The sequence below is a fragment of the Xenopus laevis genome, chromosome 2L (assembly GCF_017654675.1).
Source record: "Xenopus laevis strain J_2021 chromosome 2L, Xenopus_laevis_v10.1, whole genome shotgun sequence".
NCBI lineage: Eukaryota > Metazoa > Chordata > Amphibia > Anura > Pipidae > Xenopus > Xenopus laevis.
The window spans coordinates 28,424,713-28,447,250 of record NC_054373.1 but is presented as its reverse complement, the minus strand read 5'-3'; the positions used below and the strand labels follow the sequence as shown (position 1 = coordinate 28,447,250).

The following is a 22,538-nucleotide window of genomic DNA, read 5'->3' as shown; positions in this document are numbered from 1 at the left end:
TTTCAAAAAACTTGAATTTTTTAAGATTTATTATACCCCAACCATGCAAATAGCTAGAATCTCAATAAATACACCATCTTAAACCCTGTCGAGGTCATGCAGGAGTCAATGGTAGAGGTCCCTTGAACCATTTGAAGATGTTAATAGCCTTCATGATATTCAAGGTTTTTTCGGAGGGTTTTGATGGGAAAACTTGATCAATTCAAGTTCAAGAAAACTCGATCAATAAAATTCAATAAAAAAAACTAAAATTCAACCTTTGATGAATAACCCCCTATGAACTCATTTCCTTTTTCTGTGCAATAATAAAACAGTGCCTTGTACCTGATCCTTAGATATAATTAATCGTTATTTGAAGCAAAACCAGACTATTGGGTTTATTTAATGTTAACCTGGTTTTATAGTATAAATATCCAAATTACGGTAAAATCCGTTATCCGGAAAACTCCAGGTCCCTAGCATTTGGATTAGGGATGCACCAAAGCCACTATTTCGGGATTTGCCTGAACCAAATGCAAATTAAGTTTGTAAAGGGAAAAAGAGAACTTCCTTGTTTCACGAGGAAGAGTCATGTGATTTTAAGGATTTTTAAGGATTCAGTTTGGGTAAATCCGAATCCTGCTGAAAAAGGCTGAATACCAAACCGACTCCTGGATTTGGTGCATTCCTAGTTTAAATAACATACATGTTCCATAATACGTGTATACATAGCTGTGCATTGGTCCCACAGCGCCAGTGTAATTTGCCTAATATACCTCTAGAGGTCAGCAACTGCCTTAAACTGAGTGTTATAGTAACTTTTTACTGCTCATGCAGATATTCTAGCCATCTTAATTTAATTAATTTGCACTTTTCCCTCCCTTCTAACTGCCAGCTAGCGCATACATGGTACTTCAATAGGACCCTGCACAATCTTTTTTTACTTTGCAGTTTCTGATGTTGCATTGGAAATGCACCAAATCCATATTTTTTTTTTTTTATAAAACCTTTGATCCAAACTCATTGTGGTTTGGTTATATCAAGTCTATTCAAACTGTAACATGTAGTAAAAAATGAATAAGCAGAAGCAGGCACTTGGAAAAGGGCAGAAACATCTAATAAACAGAATTTTTTTTGCACCATCCTGCCTTTTAGTAATTCATATTTTTCTACTGAGGATTTGGTGTTCGCCCGTATCAATAATAAGTTTGGTGCATCCTTAATTTTAATAGGAAAAACAAATTTGAGGAGATGCTTTACACTTCCAGCTTACTGTTTTCCTTACAACTCATGCTTCTGTATAACTTCTTTTTATTTGGTATACACGCGCCATGCTGTAAGATCTTGGGATAAACATATCTGGTAACGTGAACATTTTAACTGTTTAGAAGGGATATTTCGCCACTATGGGTATGTACAGGCTCTTGTCTGGAAATCCTTTATCTAAAAATCTTCCATTTATGGGAATCCATTTTACCAAAGTGATAGAAAAAAGGTGGTCTGTTCCCTGGATTGTTCCAGCCGACCATTAAACTGTGAACTGCCATAAATGTAATTAATGGCTAGAAGGCCTGCTTCTTTGTACCATTGTACTAGTGATGTGCGGTTCAACAAAAAAATTGAGGGATATATGGATGCCAGCCAAACCTGCATAATCTGGCCTGGCCCATACTTCACTACACTGTACACATAGCCAGCAATAATATCCTTAAATCATTCTTTTCTAGAATTATTACTACAGTTTACACAATGGTTTTAGATGGGGAAACTACAATTTATTATGATGTATTTGTCCCATAGATAATGAAAGGTCAATGACTGATTCTCTCATATAGACAATACCCTGTTCTTGTTCTTTAAAGGAGAAGGAAAGGCTTCATGCACTTGGGGGTGCCAAATGTTAGGCACCCCCAAGTGATTGAATACAAAGGGGGGTTGTGGGAGCACTCCTAATGCTAACTAAAAATGTATTAAAGTATAAGGGAAGTGCTACTGACTTGGCCAAATTAATCAATGCACATTCCCTGGGCCCCTGTCCAAGTAATTCAGTATATATGCAAGTGCATGTGTTCACAAAGACAGGGTACAAAGTTATGATCAGAAAGTTGATAAGCCACCATACCACGTCAAGGTAAACCCCACATGGTGGTCCCTAACTTGTTTACCTCTGGTCGTAGGATAAAGGATCTTGTGCCTCTCTGCATAGTAGCATTAATTGAAGTAAATGTCTGCTGAACCTTGGTTTCATTCTGAAGGCTAGATCCTCCCCAACTGCTAACTTGCAGCTTTTAAGAGAAAGTGATTGCCCAAACCATGTATTGACTTACCTGAAACCCAGGGCTGGTGCTCCTATCAGCAGAAAACTGCACCGGCCCGGGGTTATACCAGTGGGTAAGAAGCCAGAAGAGGATCGCTCCATGGTGCTCACTGGTATAACCCTGGGCCGGTGTAGCTTTCTGCTGATAGGAACACCGGCCTGGGGTTTCAGGTAAGTAAATACAATCACTTGGGGGTGCCTAACATTTGGCACCCAAAGTGCACAAAGCCTTTCCTTCTCCTTTAAGGGCCAGTAATATCAGACATTATAACTTACCCTACTCATTATACTCACTTATCGGATATTTACTCAGCACTCAGAGTTTGTACATATTTACTTCAGTCACTGCCCCAGGGGAGCTTACAATCTAAGGTCCCTGTCACATTCACACACACTTGGGTCAATTTTACCAGTTAACTTGAAAATATTTTTGTGTAAGGACCACATCAGGCTGCACTTCATAGGCCACTATTATGATTCATCCAGATAATTGGATCAGCATGATTTGCCCAGTACCTGGGGATCTTTCCTTACATACACAGCTTATGGCTCTGTAGATCACCATAAACTGGGCGAGAGTTTGTCTGGACACGGTATAAAAGATGGCACAGTGAGAATACAACGGGCATATTTTAAAAAAAAGGTACATCGATCTCCTCATATAAAGGTTAATGACTGGAGTCTGAGAAGGGGTGTTTGCCCAAAAACAAACATTTTTAAATGTGTAATTTTCTGAAAACTGGATACTTTTAGTAAGTGAAAACTGCCCAGTACTATTGACACATGTATAACATTAAAAGATTAAAAAAATAAATCCAGTTGTGAAGAAATGCTGAGGTTCCTGCAAATGCAAATCTAAATGTATGTATTTCAGGTCTCCTACTTGCTGGATGGCGGGTCCATGGCACATGAAGACTTTTGTGGGCATGTTGGCAGATTGGATCCTGGAGATCTACAGGTAACTGGCATGAATGAAAACAAATGAAATACCCATTACATTGTAGCTTGAAATATTCTGAATATGCGCTCCATGCTTCTTTGTGGAATGCACATCATAAGCTCTGCTCCCTTGCAGTGAAGATTATTGGGGGGGGGGGGGTCGGTTGACATCCCCAATGACTTTTGGAGAAGCTTTACAGATCATTATTGGAACAGGCATTTCCTATTGAGCAGATGTCTGCTTCTGACAGCACTAAAATATGTGCTGCACGCTCACTGAAAGCTGTTACCGTATATAGAAATATCCATGTTCTGCTGAATGTAAGATTTTGTTCACATTCATTTATCATTAAAGCCATAATTGTCCTGTATTTCCAGACACAGTCTCCGGTTTAGGCTTTTTTTTTTTTTTTAGATTTGTTTTACTGAGGTTTGCTTTTCAATCAAAACAGTTAAAACAAGAAACAAACATAATTTCTCAGGACTTTCAACTGATCTTATGACCAGAAGTCAGTTCTCATTAGGGCTCATTTACAAATATCAAAAAAAGTTGCAACGTGCAAAAACCAAGCACAAGTCACCATGCATTCTTCACTTTGCACTCTGTCTCTACCACTTTCCTAGTGAATACAGCTTTATTTGTGTTAGGCAGAGCTATATTCATGAGGGGCTGGCTGGGAAAGGCACAAATGCATCCCCCATTTTGTTCCCTAAATTGATTATCATTTCAGGTCCCAAATTGGGGAGATCCACTGCTTTGCCCACTAAGGGGTACAATTTTGCTCCCCCAAAGGGGTTGTTCACTTTCAAATTTAAGTATGAAAAAGAGAGTGATATTCTGAAACAATTTGCAATTGGTTTTAATTTTTTATTATTTGTGTTTAAGTTATTTAGCTTTAATTAAGCAGCTCTCCAGTTTGCAATTTCAGCAGTCTGGTTGCTAGGGACCACATTACCCTAGCAACCATGCATTGATTTGTATAAGAGACTGGGAAATGAATAGGAGAGGGGCTGAATAGAAAGATGAGTAATAAAAAGTAGCAATAACAATAAATGTGTAGCCTTACAGAGCAATTGTTTTTTAGATGGGGTCAGTGAACCCACCATTATGAGATATATATATATATATATATATATATATATATATATATATATATATATATATATATATATATATATATATATATATATATATATATATGTTATAATGTTTTATTAGTTCAAACAAAGTATAATTGTTAATTGTACATCACGTATATCATATCAGACTTAATTATATTTACTAGTTTTTTTTTAACTTCTCTTCAAATATAAGTGGATGACAGCAGGCCGTGGTATAGTTCATGCCGAGATGCCATGCACAACAGAACCAGCGCATGGATTGCAACTGTGGGTTAATCTTAGAAGCACAGAAAAAATGATTCCGCCCCAGTACCAAGAATTGAAATGCTCTGATATCCCAAAACCATCAAAGGACGGAGTCACCGTTGCTGTGATTTCGGGGGAATGCATGGACATTAAGGTGGGAATTTACTCTTTAATCATCTACTCTTTAGTAATCTACTAAATATAACACAGATGAAGCAATTACAGCTGATGACACAATTCTATAGGTGAAAATTCAACTTGGTTTGCTGTTTTTGGGGAAAAAAACAGCGACCATCCCTTTTTGTAGTCATATCTTTTATTCATGGGGCATCTATGAAGCCGTAAAAAACAATGCATTGAATATACTGGCAGTTATACTCTATGGCATCTGATTCAGCCAAAATACACAGAAGATGACTCCAACATTATTAAAACATGTCCATTGTTCTGTTCCAACATGGCCATGCCAGTAACAGCACCTTTCTTGGGAGATATAGGCAATTAAGGCTTTATTCATTCCATCCACTCTGAGCCAGCTAAAAGAACATGAGGCATTTATTCGCAATCTAGGCTTTACTCACATAATGTTTGTTGCCAAGTATAGCACATTCCTAAAGGAATACTGAATCCCCTAGGATACATCCCATATCTGCCACAAAAATACAAGAGTGAATAAACCAGGGGTCCCCAACATTTACTACTAGTGATGGGCGAATTTGCGCCGTTTCGCTGAAAAATTAGCGAATTTCACGCGAAACGGCGAAAAATTCGCGAAACGGCGCCGGCGTCTCGTTTTTGACGCCGACGAATTTTAGCCGCGAATTTTCGCGGGCGTTTCGCGAGTTTATTCGCTGCCGGCGAATCGCGCAAATTCGCCGCGAATTCGCGCCTGGCAAATAAATTCGCCCATCACTATTTACTACCCATGAGTCAAATTCAATTGTAAAAAAAAGTTTGAGAGCATGAAAAAAGTTCCTGGGGGTGTGCCAAATAAGTGCTGTGAATGACTATTTGGTAGCCCCTATGTGGACTGGCAGACTACAGGAGGCTCTATTTGGCAATATATCTGTTTTTTATCAACCAAAACTTGCCTCCAATTCTGGAATTGAGGCCACTGGGAGTAACGTGCTGCTCGCGAGCCACTGGTTGCCAATCACTGGAATAAACCATACTTTGTATTTCAGCATGTGGGAAGTTAACATGAAATGCTGGATTCAAAGCTTTTTTTTTCTTACATACAGCTGTATTTCTGAGGTGCCACTTGGGTGAACTGAACATACTAACAGCAGTAGGGTAGAAGATTGAGTGCCAGAACATATAAGACATTTGAGGCTATGTAAATGAGTGGCTGTGTTTTTATTTGGGTGTGTCACAGGATATAAGCAATGGGGTCCTAAGATAGATAGTAGGTAATCTGCCAATACACCTTGTTGGATCAACAGATGAGGGAGTAAGAGGAGGTCTGAGTGTTTATATAAAATATTGCTATTTATATACTATTTATATACTGCTCTTTCAGAGGCTCCCCTTCCAATTTGCACCACCTACTGATCTCTTAGGACAATGGCAGACAGAACATTGGCTCCATGAGTGAATCAGCTCCTCTCAGCCTCAAAAAAATACACAAACTGAGAGCAGCTGAGCTAATACTTAACCAGCCCTTGGTCTTAGTCTGTACCTGTTAATTAAAGCAGAGTTAGTGACCACCATGTTGGACCACTTGATGTTTTCCCCCCAGCTCTCTAGGTGCCATTGATAGGCAACACATTGGCATGATTATGGCAGATAGGGACAGAGCATCAAACAGCCACCAACTGTGCCGCACAACCCTGCTTTTATTTACAGGCAAATGAGGGAGTGCTAGTGGTGGATTTCAGGTGGGGCGCTCAAGGGACATAGGATATATAAATGGCTTTCCTTGTCTTTTAAATTCATTCCATAATATAGATTAACCTCTTCCTTAGCTAAGTTATATATGCTGTTCATCCTTGCTCTTCAGAACTGGTTGTCAGATCCTTAAAATTGTCAGTTTGCAGCAAAATATGTATTTTTCAAGAAAATTTGCTGGTTTGCCAGATCTGAGACACATCATATAATGTTTATTATTATATAGGCAATGCAATGATGCCAGGCCTCTTTAGTGGTCATTGCAAACACTACTATATCAGTAAGAAGATTGGAAACAGCTGGAAGGCCATGTTTTTGGGGCATGACATACTTCGCTGGAGGATCATTATCTTTATGACATATAAGTAGGAATAATGAAGCCTTCATTAGATAGGTCTGGCAGATAAAGAATTGATGTGGAAAATTATGTTGTCAGGCAAGACTCACAGATGCCTTTATCCAAAGTAAGAGATTTGTTGGCATTTTACTGATTCTTGGGTCCACCAAGATCAAGATATGTCAGTATTTAAAGTCCATACCAGATTTCTAGGGCTTATTAAACAGAACTGTTTGCTCTAGAAACAAAACAGCAGTTTTCCTTCACATATTTTGCTCATGAAAAATGTAACACACCATTTACACAACCAGATGAGAATTCCATAAACAGTTTTAGAGGCCAATCAATACAATATGCGAGTTGGAAGTCTAAATAGTGCACAACAAGACAAATCTCTTGTAAAACTTCTAATACCTGGACTGAAGCCACATCCAGAGAGACTTTTAACAGTAACAGAATATGTAGACACATTAAAGATCAAGGGTAATATATTCCCCCACGAGAGCAATTAAGTGTTCTATTTGAGTGTTATATATTTCTCGTCCACATCAAGTCTGCAGACAGAGCAGCTTTCCATTAAAAAAACTATTTATCTAGGAAAACAGCTAATTGGAAGGGGTGGATCTATTAGTGTATGTAAAGGGTGTATGTCTGGTGCCGAATTAGTATCAGTACTGATGGTTTCATGTGTGTGAGATATAGTTGTGTAAAAATGCTCGAAACATGGGGATTATTTCAGAGTATAACACAACATAGGTATTTCTGCTAATCCCCAATGTAGATCTTTATCACGGCCATCTTTGTGTGTTTTCATTTCAGTCTAAAGTTTATACCCGGACACCCACCCTGTACCTAGACTTCAAGCTAGAGAAAAATGCTCAACACACGCAAGCAATTCCTAAAGGTAAGGACAAACACATGTTGCAGCAGATCATTATCAGCATAGGGAAAACATCCTTGAAATCTTTAGTTGAACTAAAATTTAAGTTCCAAGTAAACACCACATCCACCCAGCACATTTCCTTTTATTTGTCAAAGATTTACTCAGAAATAGGCCCTGCTTTCTCTGCCATACAGTGAGGTTCAGTAGCCCAAACTGTGCCACCAAAAATATTTTGCCTAAGGGGGTTATTTGTCAAAGGTCAAATTTTAATGTTTTCGAGACCTCGAATGAACTCACAACGCGAATGGCTTCTAATTTCATAAAAAAATTCGAATCAGAGCGTTCGGGGCTAACAACCCGAAAATTCAAATTGGTAAAGTTTTCGACGAAAAAAAAAACCTTGAATTGATCAAAAACTTGAACATCATGAAGGCTATTAACATCTTCAAATGGTTCAACGGACCTCTGCCATTGACTTCTACATGATCTGGATAGGTTTTAGATGGTGTATTTTTGGATTCAAGTTATTTCCAGGGTCGGAGTATAATAAACCTAAAAATTATTTTGTTTTTTTTAACCTGAAAAAAAAAGATCCTTGAAAATTCAATTTTGTTGTGGAAAACACAACTCAAACCTTAATTAATCTAACCCTTAATGTATGAATTACTTTAGGGGGGGGCCATATGTGGGCTCTTTTCATTGAGCAATTTAATTCGTTTTCTGACAGTAAACAAAATGTAACAGCTTAAATTCATTCAGCAAATGCACTAGTGTTCAAAAGTTGGGAATCACCCAGAAATGTTTTTGATAGAAATTGATATATTTTAATTCTATATACCAAGGAAGCATGAGGTTGCTTAGAAATTATAGTCAATACATTGACAATGTCGTAGCATTTTATTCAACAGTTACAATCACCACCAAATCCTTTATTTGCAGAAATTCAAATTTTGCAGACCTTTGTCATTCTGCAAAAAAAAGGAGTGCACAAAATTATTTTTTTTTTTGTGTACAAATGATGTTTTGTTTTTTTTTAAACATTTCTATCATCTGGTCAACTCCAGAGTATAGGTTAGACCAAGTGTGAATCTAGCAGTTGGTCAATGCCACAGCATGGATTAGACCGAGTGCTGGCAATTTCTTTCTGTGTTTCGTGTACTAGCTGTCAGATTCTGAAGATATTCAGGGGAAATTTCAACCCACGACTTTGTGGTGTGACTGGGACCTTAAGGTGCAGCTCTTTCCACAAGAACATAATAGGGTTGATTCTAGTGTGCCCAGGGCCGATTTACATAGTGGGCGCCCCTAGGCCCACTACCGTTCGTCACCCCTGTCCCCTCCAGTGGGACAGGAGCAATGGGGATTGGCACACGGGAAATTTAAAAAATTATTGTATCTCCAGCGCATCCCCAGTGTTTTTGAACCAATGTGGGTGTGGTTGGGCAGCATGCCGCCCCCTAAAATCCTGCCGCCCTAGACTGGGTGTAGGTGGCCTTTCCACAAATCCGGGCCTGAGTGTGCCAGCCACTCAAAAATTGTGCTCCCGCTTCCTATTTCTTCCACAAAAAGATTTAACAATACCTTTAGATAATGCCTTGGGTTATTGTCTTTCCACATGTTGAAATTTGCACCAACCAAGTGTTGAGCAGAGGGGATGGCATGATTGTTGGAAAAAAAAACAACTAATTTCTGTGTGATTCCAAACTTTTGAACAATAGTGTGATAAACCTAAGGTAGGTCTGTCCAACAGGAGGCCTACATTCTGGAGAGATTTGCAGCCCCCCAAACATTTTGAAATAGCTGATAATTGAACCTTAACAATTATAATTTTGGACAGTGCTGATCTAAGGGATAGAGCAGATTTTATATAACTTTTTGTAATAATTATTAAAATGTAATGGGAAGGAACTGCAAAGTATAATAAGGTGGAAGGGGCCCCCTCTGTATCCTGCCTGTGCTGGGCATAAGTATTCCCTTCTCCTATTATTTATCACCGAATCACCAGCTTTTCATTATGAGCACAAGTTAGTGGCCTTCTGTTGAACATAAAAGTATATTGAATCCATTTAGGCTCAGTGCATGAAAAGTTTGAGGCGTATAGAAGTAATAGTACATCATACCAATCATATGGGCGTCAAGGCACAGTGTGAAGGTTAATGTTTGAACTAACACAGAGAGACACTTACAACCTATTGTGCGTAAAACACATTCTGTCTGTGCAGCTGCTGCAGGCAGCAATGTGAAGTATTTAGTAGCACTGGCATGTTATACATCACTTCATAAAATACATGGGCCCCTGAAGTATTCTTTTCATAGAGGAGGTATTAATTATATAGGAACAATGGGATCATTCAAATGATGGCAGATTTGTACCTCTATTAAAACAGTGTGCTGGAAATTCCTTCCTATAGGCACCAAAGCCGATCATTTCATTTGCACAGACAGGTTCATGCAAATACATTAATGGGATCTGTTATCCGAAAACCCGCTATCAAGAAAGCTCTGCATTGCGGAAGTACCGTCTCCCATAGACTCCATTTTATATTAAATAATCCAGATTTTTAAAAATGATTTCCTTTTTCTTTGTAATAATAAAACAGTACCTTCTACTTGATCCAAATTAAAGTATAATGAACCCTGATTGGAAGCAAAACCAGCCTTTTGGGTTTATATTAAGGAGAAGGAAAGGACTGGTGTACTTGGGGGTGCCAAAGGCAAGTGATTGTATTGAATTACCTGAAAAGCACTGGCCCGGGGTTATACCAGTGAGCACCACGGGGCAATCTTCTTCCGTCTTCCTCTGTCTTCGCGCAATAGAACAAAAAGCCAAACTTTAACTGAAAAGTCTGCTATTCAACTGCGCATGCGTTTACCCCGGGAAATTTGAAGAAAGAATAAGACGGAAGTGGATTGCTCCGTGGTCCTCACTGATATAACCCCGGACAGGTGCAGTTTTCTGCTGATAGGAGCACCGGCCCGTGGTTTCAGGTAAGTCAATACAATCACTTGGGGGTACCTAACATTTGGCACCCCCAAGTGCACCAAGCCTTTCCTTCTCCTATAAGGTATGAAGCTTCAAATTACAGAAACATCCGTTATCAGGAAAACCCAGGTCCAGAGCATTCTGAATAACAGGTCCCATAACTGTAGTTGTCTATATAAAGGAATCCATAAAATTGCTTGGGATATTAAATGCTGAATAGACCTATGGATACAACAGTGATGTGAGTCTAAGGTTTTGGAATGCCTAAAACCTGGATCACCCTTGGATCACTTGCTAGAAAGTTTTGGCAAATCCTGCGCTATGGTCGTAAATGAGACACATTCCTTTCTCCATAAATAAAGTGTACATTGAAACAGAAAGTGTCCACATGCTCATTGCAATAAAAATAGCAAACAATCCCAACGCTGTAAATAAAATACAGATGGAAGCAGAAGGTATTTGTATGCTGCCTGCAGTAAAAATAGCAGCGCAATTAGAAAAAAGAAACAAGAGGGACTGAATCATCAGCTCGGCCATTGCCTGTGGACACATTTACATTCTTTCTTCTATGTCCCCTATGGCTAACTAAGCATCTGGAGCCCCTCTGTAAATAGCAGACATACCAGTTTGATGTTAAAGGGACACTATCACTTTAATTTAATTGCTGAAAGTTTCATTCTTTGGGCACTTTTGCTTACCTGCGAATTTTCGCTTCGGAAGTCTCCACCATACTTCTCGCAACTACGTCAGATGTTATTTCGTGATGCGTATTCATCAAAATTCAAACTTAAATCTCAGCTAAAGAACATTGGCGTAGTTACGTCAGGGATCATTCGTTGGGTCGAAAATTCCATAACAATTTTTTTTCTAGAGTTACTTCCTTCCCATCGAAAGTTCGTTAACTTGCTTACGTCAATTTTAATTCAGTGGGTATATATAGGTCATATGTATGTATTTATTAATGAGTGTTGGTGAAATTGCTGGAAGTTGCCTCTTTGTGTTAAAAATGTAGAAGGAAGCAAAAGGAAGACAGAGATCCTCTATTGTCCTAGGCCATGAGCCCACCCTAAAACAAATGCGGCATGAATCAGAAGTTTAAAAAAGAAAGTGTAAATAAGATTTTTTTTTTACCAGCTACAACTTGTAAACATAATCCCACTTTAAATATGAAAAAACAACAGCTGTTTGACTTTTGCCGATGACTTTTTTGGAATACAGGATATGATATCTGCACTTTGTCATGTTCTTTATCATGTTCTTGCTACTGTCATGTCACAATGATACACCCATCGTGTCTGAAGTTTAGTATTATTTACTTAACATATCACATCTGCTGAGTGTGCACTGTCTTGTTCTATCCCTGTACTGTGCTGACCTGTCTTGCAGGAGTTGCCTATTTTTGCACTTGCTTTTTTTGTCTGTTGTCCGGTACATCTATGTTGTGTTGTTTAGCACCATGGTCCTAGAGGAACGTTGTTACGTTTCACTGTGTTCAAACGTATATGGATGAAATGACAAACTAACTCTTGACTTGATGTCACTGACGCATAATGTTGAGGATGTAGCTGCATTGTATTATTTCGCCAGAAATAGATTTTGGTGAAAAGGGGTAAAAATTTAAATTTTCACACTTTGATAAATTTGCAGATTTGCGATTGTTTGCCTGAGCAAAAATTGGCCTGGTGAAAAGTAGCAAAAGTTACAAAGCAACAAGGAAATTCACTAGCGAAGTGCGTTGTTCATCTATTAGTGAATAGGAGATGTCACTGAGAATTGTCTTTTTTTATCAAAAATTCATCAAAAAAAAAAATCACAATTCGCTCTTTAGTAGGATCCTTCTGCTCTCTCCTTAAAGGGAACCTGCTCAACGCCAACTAAAATCTTTAGCATGTCTGCCTGTTAAGCAAAGGATACCATATAAAACCCTTCTACTAACATTCAAAGCCCTTCACTCCTCTGCTCCTCACTACATTTCTTCTCTTGTCTCACTATACGTTCCTGGTCATCTTCTTCACTCCTCTCAGAGCCACCTTCTCTTCACACTATCCACATCCACTGCCACCTCTCATCTCAAACCCTTCTATCTTCTTCTGGAATTCCATCCCTGAATTCCTCTGTAAGGAATCCTCTCTCAATCTCTCCAAGAAAAAACTAAGGGGTATATTTATCAAAGAGGAAAGTTAGAGATCGCCACAGTCCTCTAGATTGAAATTCCACCACTCTCCATTCATTTCTATGGGATTTTTAAAATAGTATTTATCAATAAATACGCCCATAGAAATGAATGGAGAGTGGAGGAATTTCACTCTAGAGGACTGTGGCAATCTCTAACGTAAATTTTTGATAAATATACCTGACCTTTTGGAGCATTAGAACATTAGCCTAGTCCTGTACCTACTGACTATACCTTACCTTGTGGCACTTTTTCATGTCCATTTGTGCCTGTATGTTAGCCTCCCATCCACTTAGACTGTAAGCTCTATGGGTCACTTCCCACTGTGTGTCTCTTACCACATAACACTTAAGCTCTTTGTCCTGATATGAATTCTGTATATATTTATTGTGTGATTTGTCTTCCTCCTGTATACTTTTAGATATATAGTACTTTTATTCATTGTACAGTGCTACAGCTCCTTAACAGCGCTTTACAAATAAAGTTATACATTCATACATATAGAGTCCAACGACTCAAGCAGGGCTGTTGCTGTGATATTAAGAACAACTAACCGCAAGAATGTGCTCTTCCTTTTTCACTACTGGAATTCCTGCTTTATCAGGGATCCCTGTTGTGTTGCACATGGCTGAGGGGGGGGTGTATGTAAGTCAGACGTCAGACAGCACAGAAGGTGCTGATGTGCCAAACAGCTGGAAGGACTTCTGCTCTGCTGCCACCTGCTCTCTGTCTCATACACAGATGCACTCATATTTACTTGGCACTCTGCGACAGCCCTTAAAAACAGAGCAGTAAATTAGTTTGACTATATGTTGTATGTCATTGTATTTGTGGATGTGGGCGTTTAGCTTTGTGGAGTCCCCCCTGTTTAATTTAATTTCATCATCGGATGTTTAGTGCAGTGGCTAAGAATTCTTGTAACAATAATAAATATAATGTGGTTATAGAGAGAACCTGCAGAATCCATTGGTCCACTGTAAACCAATGGCAGGGGTTTTAAAAGGAGAACGAATGCCTCTCTTTATTTGGGGGTGCCAAAAGTTAGGCACCCCCAAGTGATTGTATTTAAATACCTCACACCCCGGGCTGGTGCTCCTATCAGCCGAAAACTACACTGGTCCAGGGTTCTTCCAGAGAGCACCACAGATTGATCCTCTTCCAGCTTCTTCTTTCTTCTCGTTGCTGCTCATGTGCAGTAGTACGAGAAGCTGAACATTAACAAAGAAGTCGGTTATTTCATTCTACTGCGCATGTGTCTGCCCTGGGAAAAGAAAGCCAATCACGCCAATGCCCTGGACCATTTCAGTCTTCTCCTGATAGGAAACCCAGCCATGGTGTGAGGTAAGATATATAATCACATGGGGATGCCTAACTTTTAGCACCCCCAATTAAATAGGCCTTTCCTTCTCCTTTAAAGGGTATGGGCTCCAAAGGCTGCAAATGTGTTCCTCATAGAGCTCCCTTCTCATTGTAGACTGTTTTTTAATACATTGTTTGATATTTTTATTGACCACGTTAAATGAAGTCAACTAATAGCTAGTGTATCTAATTTTACAGGTTGGACAGCTTTCATCTATACACTGTCTGGCGTAATATCTGTGGGTAAGTCTCTCTTTATTACTCCCCCTCTCTTCAACTGTTACTCCCACAATCCTCGGCCAAACAAAAAGACCTTACTTTTACCTAGAATAAAGTGAAGTTTGCTAATACTCATCTCATTCTAGGGCCACCTGATGCCCAGCAGAAGATTGAGGCACACCACACTGCAGTGCTTGATGATGGAGATAGAGCTCACTTTGAAAACCAGGTAGGCTCACTAAAAGGTTCCTTTTTTACATTCACCTTAACACAGGGATCCCCAACCTTTTGAACTCGTGAGCAACATTCAGAAGTAAAAGGAGTTGGGGAGCAACACATGCATGAACAAATAATGTTCTTGGGGTGCCAAATAAGTGCTGTGATTGGCCATTTGGTAGCATCTATGTAGATTGTCAACCAACACCGAGGCTCTGTTTGGCAGTGCATCTGGTTTTTATACAACCAAAGCTTGCCTCCAAGCCTGGAATTCAAAAATAAGCTCCTGCTTTGAGGCCATTGGGAGCAACATCCAAGGGGTTGGAGAGCAACATGTTGCTCACGAGCTACTGGTTGGGGATCACTGCCTTAACATCTGAGTATTTAAAGAAATAGTAAACCAGTTAAAATGGCAGTCAGCCAAGATGTTACCACTGACATAAACCTACATTTAAAAAAAAATTTGAGAACGATACACACCCTTATCATCATCATTTATTTATATAGCGCCGACAAGATACGCAGTGCTTTACCCTTATTCGTTTTGGAAACCAAGCAAATAATGGGAGCAGTGGTTAGTTAGAACTAACTGTACAACCAACCAACCAACCAATATTTACCAGTTCTTCAAACTTCTCAATATCCTTTTCAAGCTCTGAACAAGACTGATTCAGTTGGAGGCATATGGATGCATATAGAGGAGCAAATCTGTACTCATGGGCATGTCACCCTTTTCTCTGTTCTTTCTTGTACATAGATATTCAGACGAGGTTTAGTCATTACTAAGTATCATTTCAACTACAAAAGACCTCCAGTTGGCTTAATTTGGCAACCTTGCCATGTGATATGTCTTGCAGCCACCTACTAACCTATAATCTAAAGGTGCAGTTGAAAGGTCAGTAGCTCCACAGGTTAGCTGCCCCTCTACAGTGTGATTTTACCATCACCAGTAACTAAGAGGTATATTTTTTTGGATGTCCAAAGCAGGAGAGGCCCTTGACCATTGGCAGGTCCTCAAAAGCAAGAGTGAGAAAAAATGGCTATGCACATTTCCCTTGTCCACTTTGCTGTTACACTGCCATTATCCTGTGCATACTCAAAGTGAGGCAGTATGAGAGTAAACTGACTATTATTTAGAAATAGCACACTTTATTTCTCTGAATATCACAGTGGCAGCCCTAGAACAGAAGTCCCAACATTGTGGCCTGACCATTGTGCGACCAATATCGGTGAACTTTCCCCATCTGACATAGGCAGCTGAAGAACTCTGTATAGTAGTTCAACAACAGGTGAAGAAATGACTGTAGGGATAAGGCACAACACAGAACTAGGGCCCATTGTGCCAAATAATCAATATGAATCATGTACTGTGATAGGAAGGAATCTGTGGAGCCAATATGCAAGCTGAAAAGCACAGGCATCATAGTCAGTCCTTGCTCTAAATATTTGGACAGGGCCTCTTTACTGCTTGTATTGGTTATGGGTTTTTTTGTAAGCAATTTACATGTTCATTGTATACACCCATTAAATGTACAATGCTGTGGAATATGTCGTTGCTTAATAAATACATGATAAAACGAATAATATGTACCCCATTTGGCATAACAGAGTGTTATTTATTAGTGTTGAATGATCTGCCTATGAATAAATGGGACTAGATCTAGGGGAACAGTGTCTGAATGGCCCACCGGGATACCAGGAAAACTCCCGGTGGGCCAAGGTGTCAGCGGGCCCTCATGCTGCTAAACTTTTGGCCTATTTCATGGCCATTCCCTATTTCTAAGAGGCTAAATATAGATGGAATAATTGATTATAGTATGTAAAGAAAACAGACTAGGAGAATAGAGGTTGATTGAGGAGATGAAGAATAATAGTACTGAGAGTGGCCCCTGGTCTAAGGTTTTTGGGTGGGCCCCTGGTGTCCCAGTCCGACACTGTAGGGGAATATGGGTAGTTCAGGTCTGAGGTCCTTGTGATATTACATATTTAACATGATCTAGCAAAAATGTAGAACTAGTTGGTTCATGTTGAATGATACCCTTATATTGGTATATGTTCCATGCATAATGACATGCTGTCCCCTCTCATTTATTGCAGAATGAAGAATTAAGCCATTTTGTCCTGATTGCCGGAGAACCAATAAAAGAGCCAGTTGTACAGCATGGTAAGCATACCTGGCCTTTAAGGGCAATTCAACCCTGAAATAAACATTTCCCGAATTAAAGAAAACATCATTCTAAGCAGCTTTCCAATATACTTGGATTAAAAATTCTCAGTGCTTTTAAAGTTATTTGTAAAAACAATTGCTATTGAAAGCAGCATTTGCTGAACTCCTGGTTGTTACTTTTTAAACAATGTTGCAAAAGTCTTGGTTCCGCAGCAAAGACAAGTCTTATAATCAGCTGCCTTGTCTTACATTGTATCAACAGTCTGAGCTGGTCTGCTTAGAATTATTTTTTTATTTTATCAGGTACATTTTTATTTTGGGTTTGACTTGCCCTTTAATACTTATATTATTAACCTGTGTCTGTTATATTCTGGTTAATTTTTTAAAAATGTCTTTTCTGCCGTAAAATATTAAGGGTTGTGTTGGAGTCCTGCACAGGTCCGGTCAGGCAGACCCATGCCCGACCCAGACCCGTTGACCCACCACCCAATATGATTCCCCCCTACCTAGACCCGCCCACAAATAGTCAATTCAGCATCCAACCTGGGGGGAACCGGAAGTGACATCACACCAGAGCCTTATCAGATGGACAAATTATGCAATAACCTCAGTGGAGGGTGGGAGAGACCAATTCCACACCTTAGCCTGGTACCCAGGCAGGTCACCTGCAACTACCCTCACAACAAGGGAATTTGGCCAAAACTTGAGCACTTTGCTGGTATTCAGCGGGTATTCGACCTGATGCAGGACTAGGTTGTGTATTAGAACAAGCTGGAAGTCCTTACAACCTCCAACCCTAGCCTGGTATTTTGGTCAAAACTTCCTGCCCGGTTTTCCAAACAAGGAAAACTCTGCAGGATTCCCTTGATTGACACGCCGATCACTGCGTCATAGGCCCGCCCCTGATGTCACTGGCACGCCCATCTATGGCACAGCCACGCCCCCTTATCTCACAGCCCTGCCCAGTCTCCACCATTTCAAAAGGTGGCAACTCTAACCTGAGGTGATAGCTGGGGTAAATAGCAATTCATACAGAATAAGACCCCCAACTTCATGAAGATCTGGTCTGTTTGGGTGCTCAGGGGCCTTGCCGCTTAACTTACAAGCTCCAATGGTTAAATATACAATACAGAACTGTTACTGTGTATGCATAATATTGTTTTTCACATTTATTCAGTTAAACTTCAAAGCTGACTGTTCCTATTCTACTTTTTACCCTTTTCCTTTCCTTCCCTCCCCATCTTCCCCCCCCATACCCTACTTTTTCCCTCTTCATAAACTCAGCTGAGCCTCATGACTTTTATACAAGTATTATTCTTTTTGGTTTAAGATAATATTGTGAACAGCCTTTTGGATGGCTCTTATACCTGTAACAAATTCTTTTCTAATACAAATTATTAGTTACAAAAAAAAAAAGAAGTTTGCTGGTATTTCAGGGATAACCATGAGATGGGACATGTAGGCCACAAGGTTAACTGCAGTCTGGACAGCTGTCTGACACTTCGTTTATGGTCACTATGTGCCTCCAGCTAGTGGTTTTCTCTTAAAGGGGTAGTTCACCTTTGAGTTATTTTTTAGTATGTTACAGTATGGCCAATTCTAAGCAACTTTTCAATTGGTCTTCATTATTTATTTTTTTTATAGGTTTTTTTTTTTAATTATTTGCTTTATTCTTCTGATTCTTTTCATCTTTCAAATAGGGGTCACTGACCCCATCTAAAAAAAACAAATGCTCTCGAAGTCTACACATTTATTGTTATTGCTACTTCTTATTACTCCTATTTCTTTTCAGACCCCTCCTATTTATATTCCAGTCTGATCAGTGCATGGTTTCTAGGGTAATTTGACCCTAGCAACCAAATTGCTGATATTGCAAACTGGAGAGCTTCTGAATAAAAAGCTAAATCTGACCCCATCTAAAAAAAACAAATGCTCTCGAAGTCTACACATTTATTGTTATTGCTACTTCTTATTACTCCTATTTCTTTTCAGACCCCTCCTATTTATATTCCAGTCTGATCAGTGCATGGTTTCTAGGGTAATTTGACCCTAGCAACCAAATTGCTGATATTGCAAACTGGAGAGCTGCTGAATAAAAAGCTAAATAACTCAAAAAAACACAAATAATAAAACATGAAAACCATTTGCAAATTGTCTCAGAATATCACTCTCTACATCATACTAAAAGTTAACTCAAATGTAAACAGCCCCTTTAATGCTTGTTGGATGTGAATAAATTCAGATTGCCTGTATATGTACATTCATGTAGCTTGGAGACATTATGGACATTTCATTTGATGTTTTCCCCCCTCTTCCCCCCCCCCCCTTTAGGTCCGTTTGTAATGAACACAAGAGAAGAAATAGCTAAAACAATCGAGGATTTCAGTTTAGGAATCAATGGATTTGAGCACGCTCACACATGGAAGTCAAAGATTGGGAAGAAATGAGGAGCCAAGCCAATCATTCCTGTCTATTCACCACCGGGGCAAAAGAAAAGTATCACTTCTTTATTCTCCATGTTGCGGGGAATTCTCACAGCACATACTGTCAGTTTTTTTCTTTGTTTTTTTTATACTGGACTTAAAAAATTAGCAAAATACATTTTATATTAAGTTTAAACAAGTTTTAGATAAAATACATTCCTCCTGTTAACCCTGCATATGCCCACAATTTACTCACGCAGGCAAAAAAACATGCATCTGTATCAGCACATACTGTATGCAGGGCTCTTTCATGACTCGTATGATATACAGATATATGTGTGTGTGCATGGGCAGAGAGGACCCAAAAGCAAGAGAAAATAGCTTTACAATATACAGGTAATCATGTTCCCCCATTAAAAAATACAAACACATTAGAATTCATGACCGTTTAAAGGCTCACGGTCGAGCCCTATGCAATGCCAGATGGGCAGGGCAGACCCGTGCCCAACTCAAAACCACTAACTCACAACCCGACCCTGAGACCTGTTATCAAGTGCCCTGATTCCGCTACTCGATTCTACCTGAGCTACCAGAAGCTTTAACCTGACCTGGGGACCCACATAAACTGAAAATGATGTCACTGTTGAACAGAAGTGATGTCACTCCGGAGGTTCAACCAGGTCAGGGGGAAAAATGACTTTTAACTTCACGAGATGGGGGAGAATTCAAGCCTGCAATCAGCCTGGGTACCTGCAGACCACCTGCATGTTCAGGAATTACCCAAAACCTGACCACTTTGCGGGTAATCCGCAGGTGCCCGATTCTAGCAAAGGCCCGGTGCTTTTATATAGGTCATAGAACTCAAGGTAACTTCTAATTTCCTTCTATTTTACAATAGGGAGTACATTATTAATTATAACACCTGAGTTTTAGTAAGTCATGTGACACACATTACATCACTAATCACTAACTGATGACATCACTATGCACCGTTTATATACTGATATAATACACAAGAGCCATGAATATCCTGTAAATTATATCCTTATAAACGGTGCTTAATGATGTCATCCGTTATAATCGGAGATTAGTGATGTCATTTCTGTCACATGACTCACTGAAACTTGTGTATTATAATAAATAAAGTACCCCCTGTTGCGAAATATGACTATATTAGAAGTCACCTCAGAATTCCATGACTTGTATAAAAACACTCGACTATATGGTCATGGAACTCCTCAGTAATTTATAATATCCTTATATTTTACAATAGGGGGTACTTTATTCACTATAATTTACAGGATATTCCTGGCTCTTGTGTACTATATGTTAATGCACAATACATTATGCACTGAACAATTTTTTTAATAACTGTTCCAGTCTGGAACTCTGGTTCCATTTTCACATCTTTTACTTTTTTAAAGCGTTCTGATTTGCCTTTTGTGGCTGTTTCTATTTAATTCTACTTTCCAATAAATCCGATTCGACAATAAATCTGATTCAAAGCTAGGAAACAAGGCTTCCTATGTACTTGATATCCCTGCAATAGACGCTGTTACAATGTATATTTACTTTGTATATTTGAGAACAATCTGAAATATAAATGAATATATATATATATATAAATGAATATATAAATATATAGTTTGAAAAAAATCTCTGGAGTTCTGGTCCACTTTGAAGGCTATATATATATATATATATATATATATATATATATATATATATATATATATGTCAGACTGCTGTGTGTATAGCGCGTGTCCTGTAGGATCCGTTAATGAAATGATACATATGTGGAACTTCTTTCATGTAACGCTGTCCAGCTGGGGGCTTTATGCTCCGGGTACCCTGCTTTGCTATAATAGAATTCAGCAGTGCCTCCTCCGTTTGAGCAGCGGAAGGCTATTGGCTGTTGCAATTTGCAAAGGATTAAATGGGAGAGGAGCCAAAGTTTGTCTGTCTTTTCTGCCAAGGTCTGTATCAGATTTAAGACACATGCTTCCTTGAAGGTTGCGAAGAAAGTTGGAAAACGAATCTGGATTACTGCTTTTTCCTTGCTAAAAATACCAATTTCTCGCTTGCATGATGGAAAAGTATCGTAGCAACCAAGGGAGATAATCTGGGACTAGATTTCTGCGGAAAGCAAGAAGATTCTCGAGAAACTCCAATTTACTTTGCTTTTAGTCATTTGTCCATCATCTGCATCTATCGCTTCACTCTCGGAAAGAAAGAAAGTCGCAGGAATCTACAAATCTTCTCTTCCCCCCCTATTTGGGTGGCTTCTAGCAAACTGCTAATTCTCACATTATTTCTCTTACTCACCATGTCCATTAAAATGGGCATTGGCAGCTGTATCCTCTCTAGTGTTTAACGGCTGGCAACGCGCTCTACCAATATGATTAGACCGTGGGCAATTGCAAACCTTTTTGTGTTTTCTTTGCATCTTCTTCAGGGATTTGACAATGAGAATATGAAGGTAAGGAATCTGCTGTCATCTCTGTCTTCTCTGTATCAATAGACCTGCCCCTTGTTACCCCATTAAGATTCTCGTGCAATATGTCTTTAACTATGCACTGTGAGACTGCTCATATACAGGTATGGGACCTGTTATCCAAAATGCTCGGGACCTGGGGCTTTCCATGTAATGTATCTTTCTGTAATTTGGATTCTCATACCTTAAGTCTACTAGAAAATCATCTAAACATGAAATAAACCCAATAGGCTGGTTTTTGCCTTCTATAAGGATTAATTATATCTTAGTTGGGATCAAGTACAAGGTACTGTTTTATTATTACATAGAAAAAGGAAATCACTTTTAAAAATTTGGATAAAACAGTCTATGGGAGACGGCCTCTCCGTAATTTGGAACTTTCTGGATAATTGGTTTCTGGATAATGGATCCCCTACCTGTACTATCAATATTTGCAGTAGATTACTTTAAAGGTGCAGCGTATTTTATTTGAATGTACATTTCTCATGTTTTGACATAGCACAGCAAATGTTGTATAGCAGTTGAAAGTATGGTACTCACATTATGAATATGTCAACCATGCTGAATATAAATAGCACAGTATCAGTAGCCTGTATGTGCCACTGTCCTGCATCCCCCAACAAGCTGCCGTATTTTCTGTGCCCCCCTTTAGTGCCTGCCTTGTAAATAGTACTCAACCGTGTAAGACCATACTGACGGCAATGGTTTCCATATTACATTTTAAGATGTATCTAGATGCAGTATTATCAACAACTACAGGTATGGGATTCTTTATCCGGAAACCGTTATCCAGA

General features: G+C 39.2%; 2 protein-coding genes across 6 annotated transcripts in view; both read left to right on the top strand.

Moving 5' to 3' along the window:
• Window positions 1-20,764, top strand: part of pir.L (pirin L homeolog) — a 40,429-nt gene extending 19,665 nt beyond the window's left edge. For 4 of the 5 annotated variants that reach the window (XM_018244762.2, XM_018244761.2, XM_018244765.2 and 1 more), the window contains 7 exons: window positions 3,171-3,254; window positions 4,551-4,757; window positions 7,647-7,731; window positions 14,424-14,468; window positions 14,591-14,673; window positions 16,758-16,824; window positions 19,159-20,759. In XM_018244762.2, coding sequence (XP_018100251.1) covers window positions 3,171-3,254; window positions 4,551-4,757; window positions 7,647-7,731; window positions 14,424-14,468; window positions 14,591-14,673; window positions 16,758-16,824; window positions 19,159-19,274 — 687 coding nt within the window. In that variant the 3' untranslated portion in view covers window positions 19,275-20,759. 5 annotated transcript variants of the gene reach the window in all.
• A 450-nt stretch (window positions 20,765-21,214) lies between these two features.
• The window catches only part of vegfd.L (vascular endothelial growth factor D), a 41,268-nt gene continuing 39,944 nt past the window's right edge, over window positions 21,215-22,538 (top strand). The window contains exon 1 of the mRNA XM_018244687.2: window positions 21,215-21,729. Coding sequence (XP_018100176.1) covers window positions 21,649-21,729 — 81 coding nt within the window. The 5' untranslated portion in view covers window positions 21,215-21,648. The remainder of the gene's footprint in view (window positions 21,730-22,538) is intronic.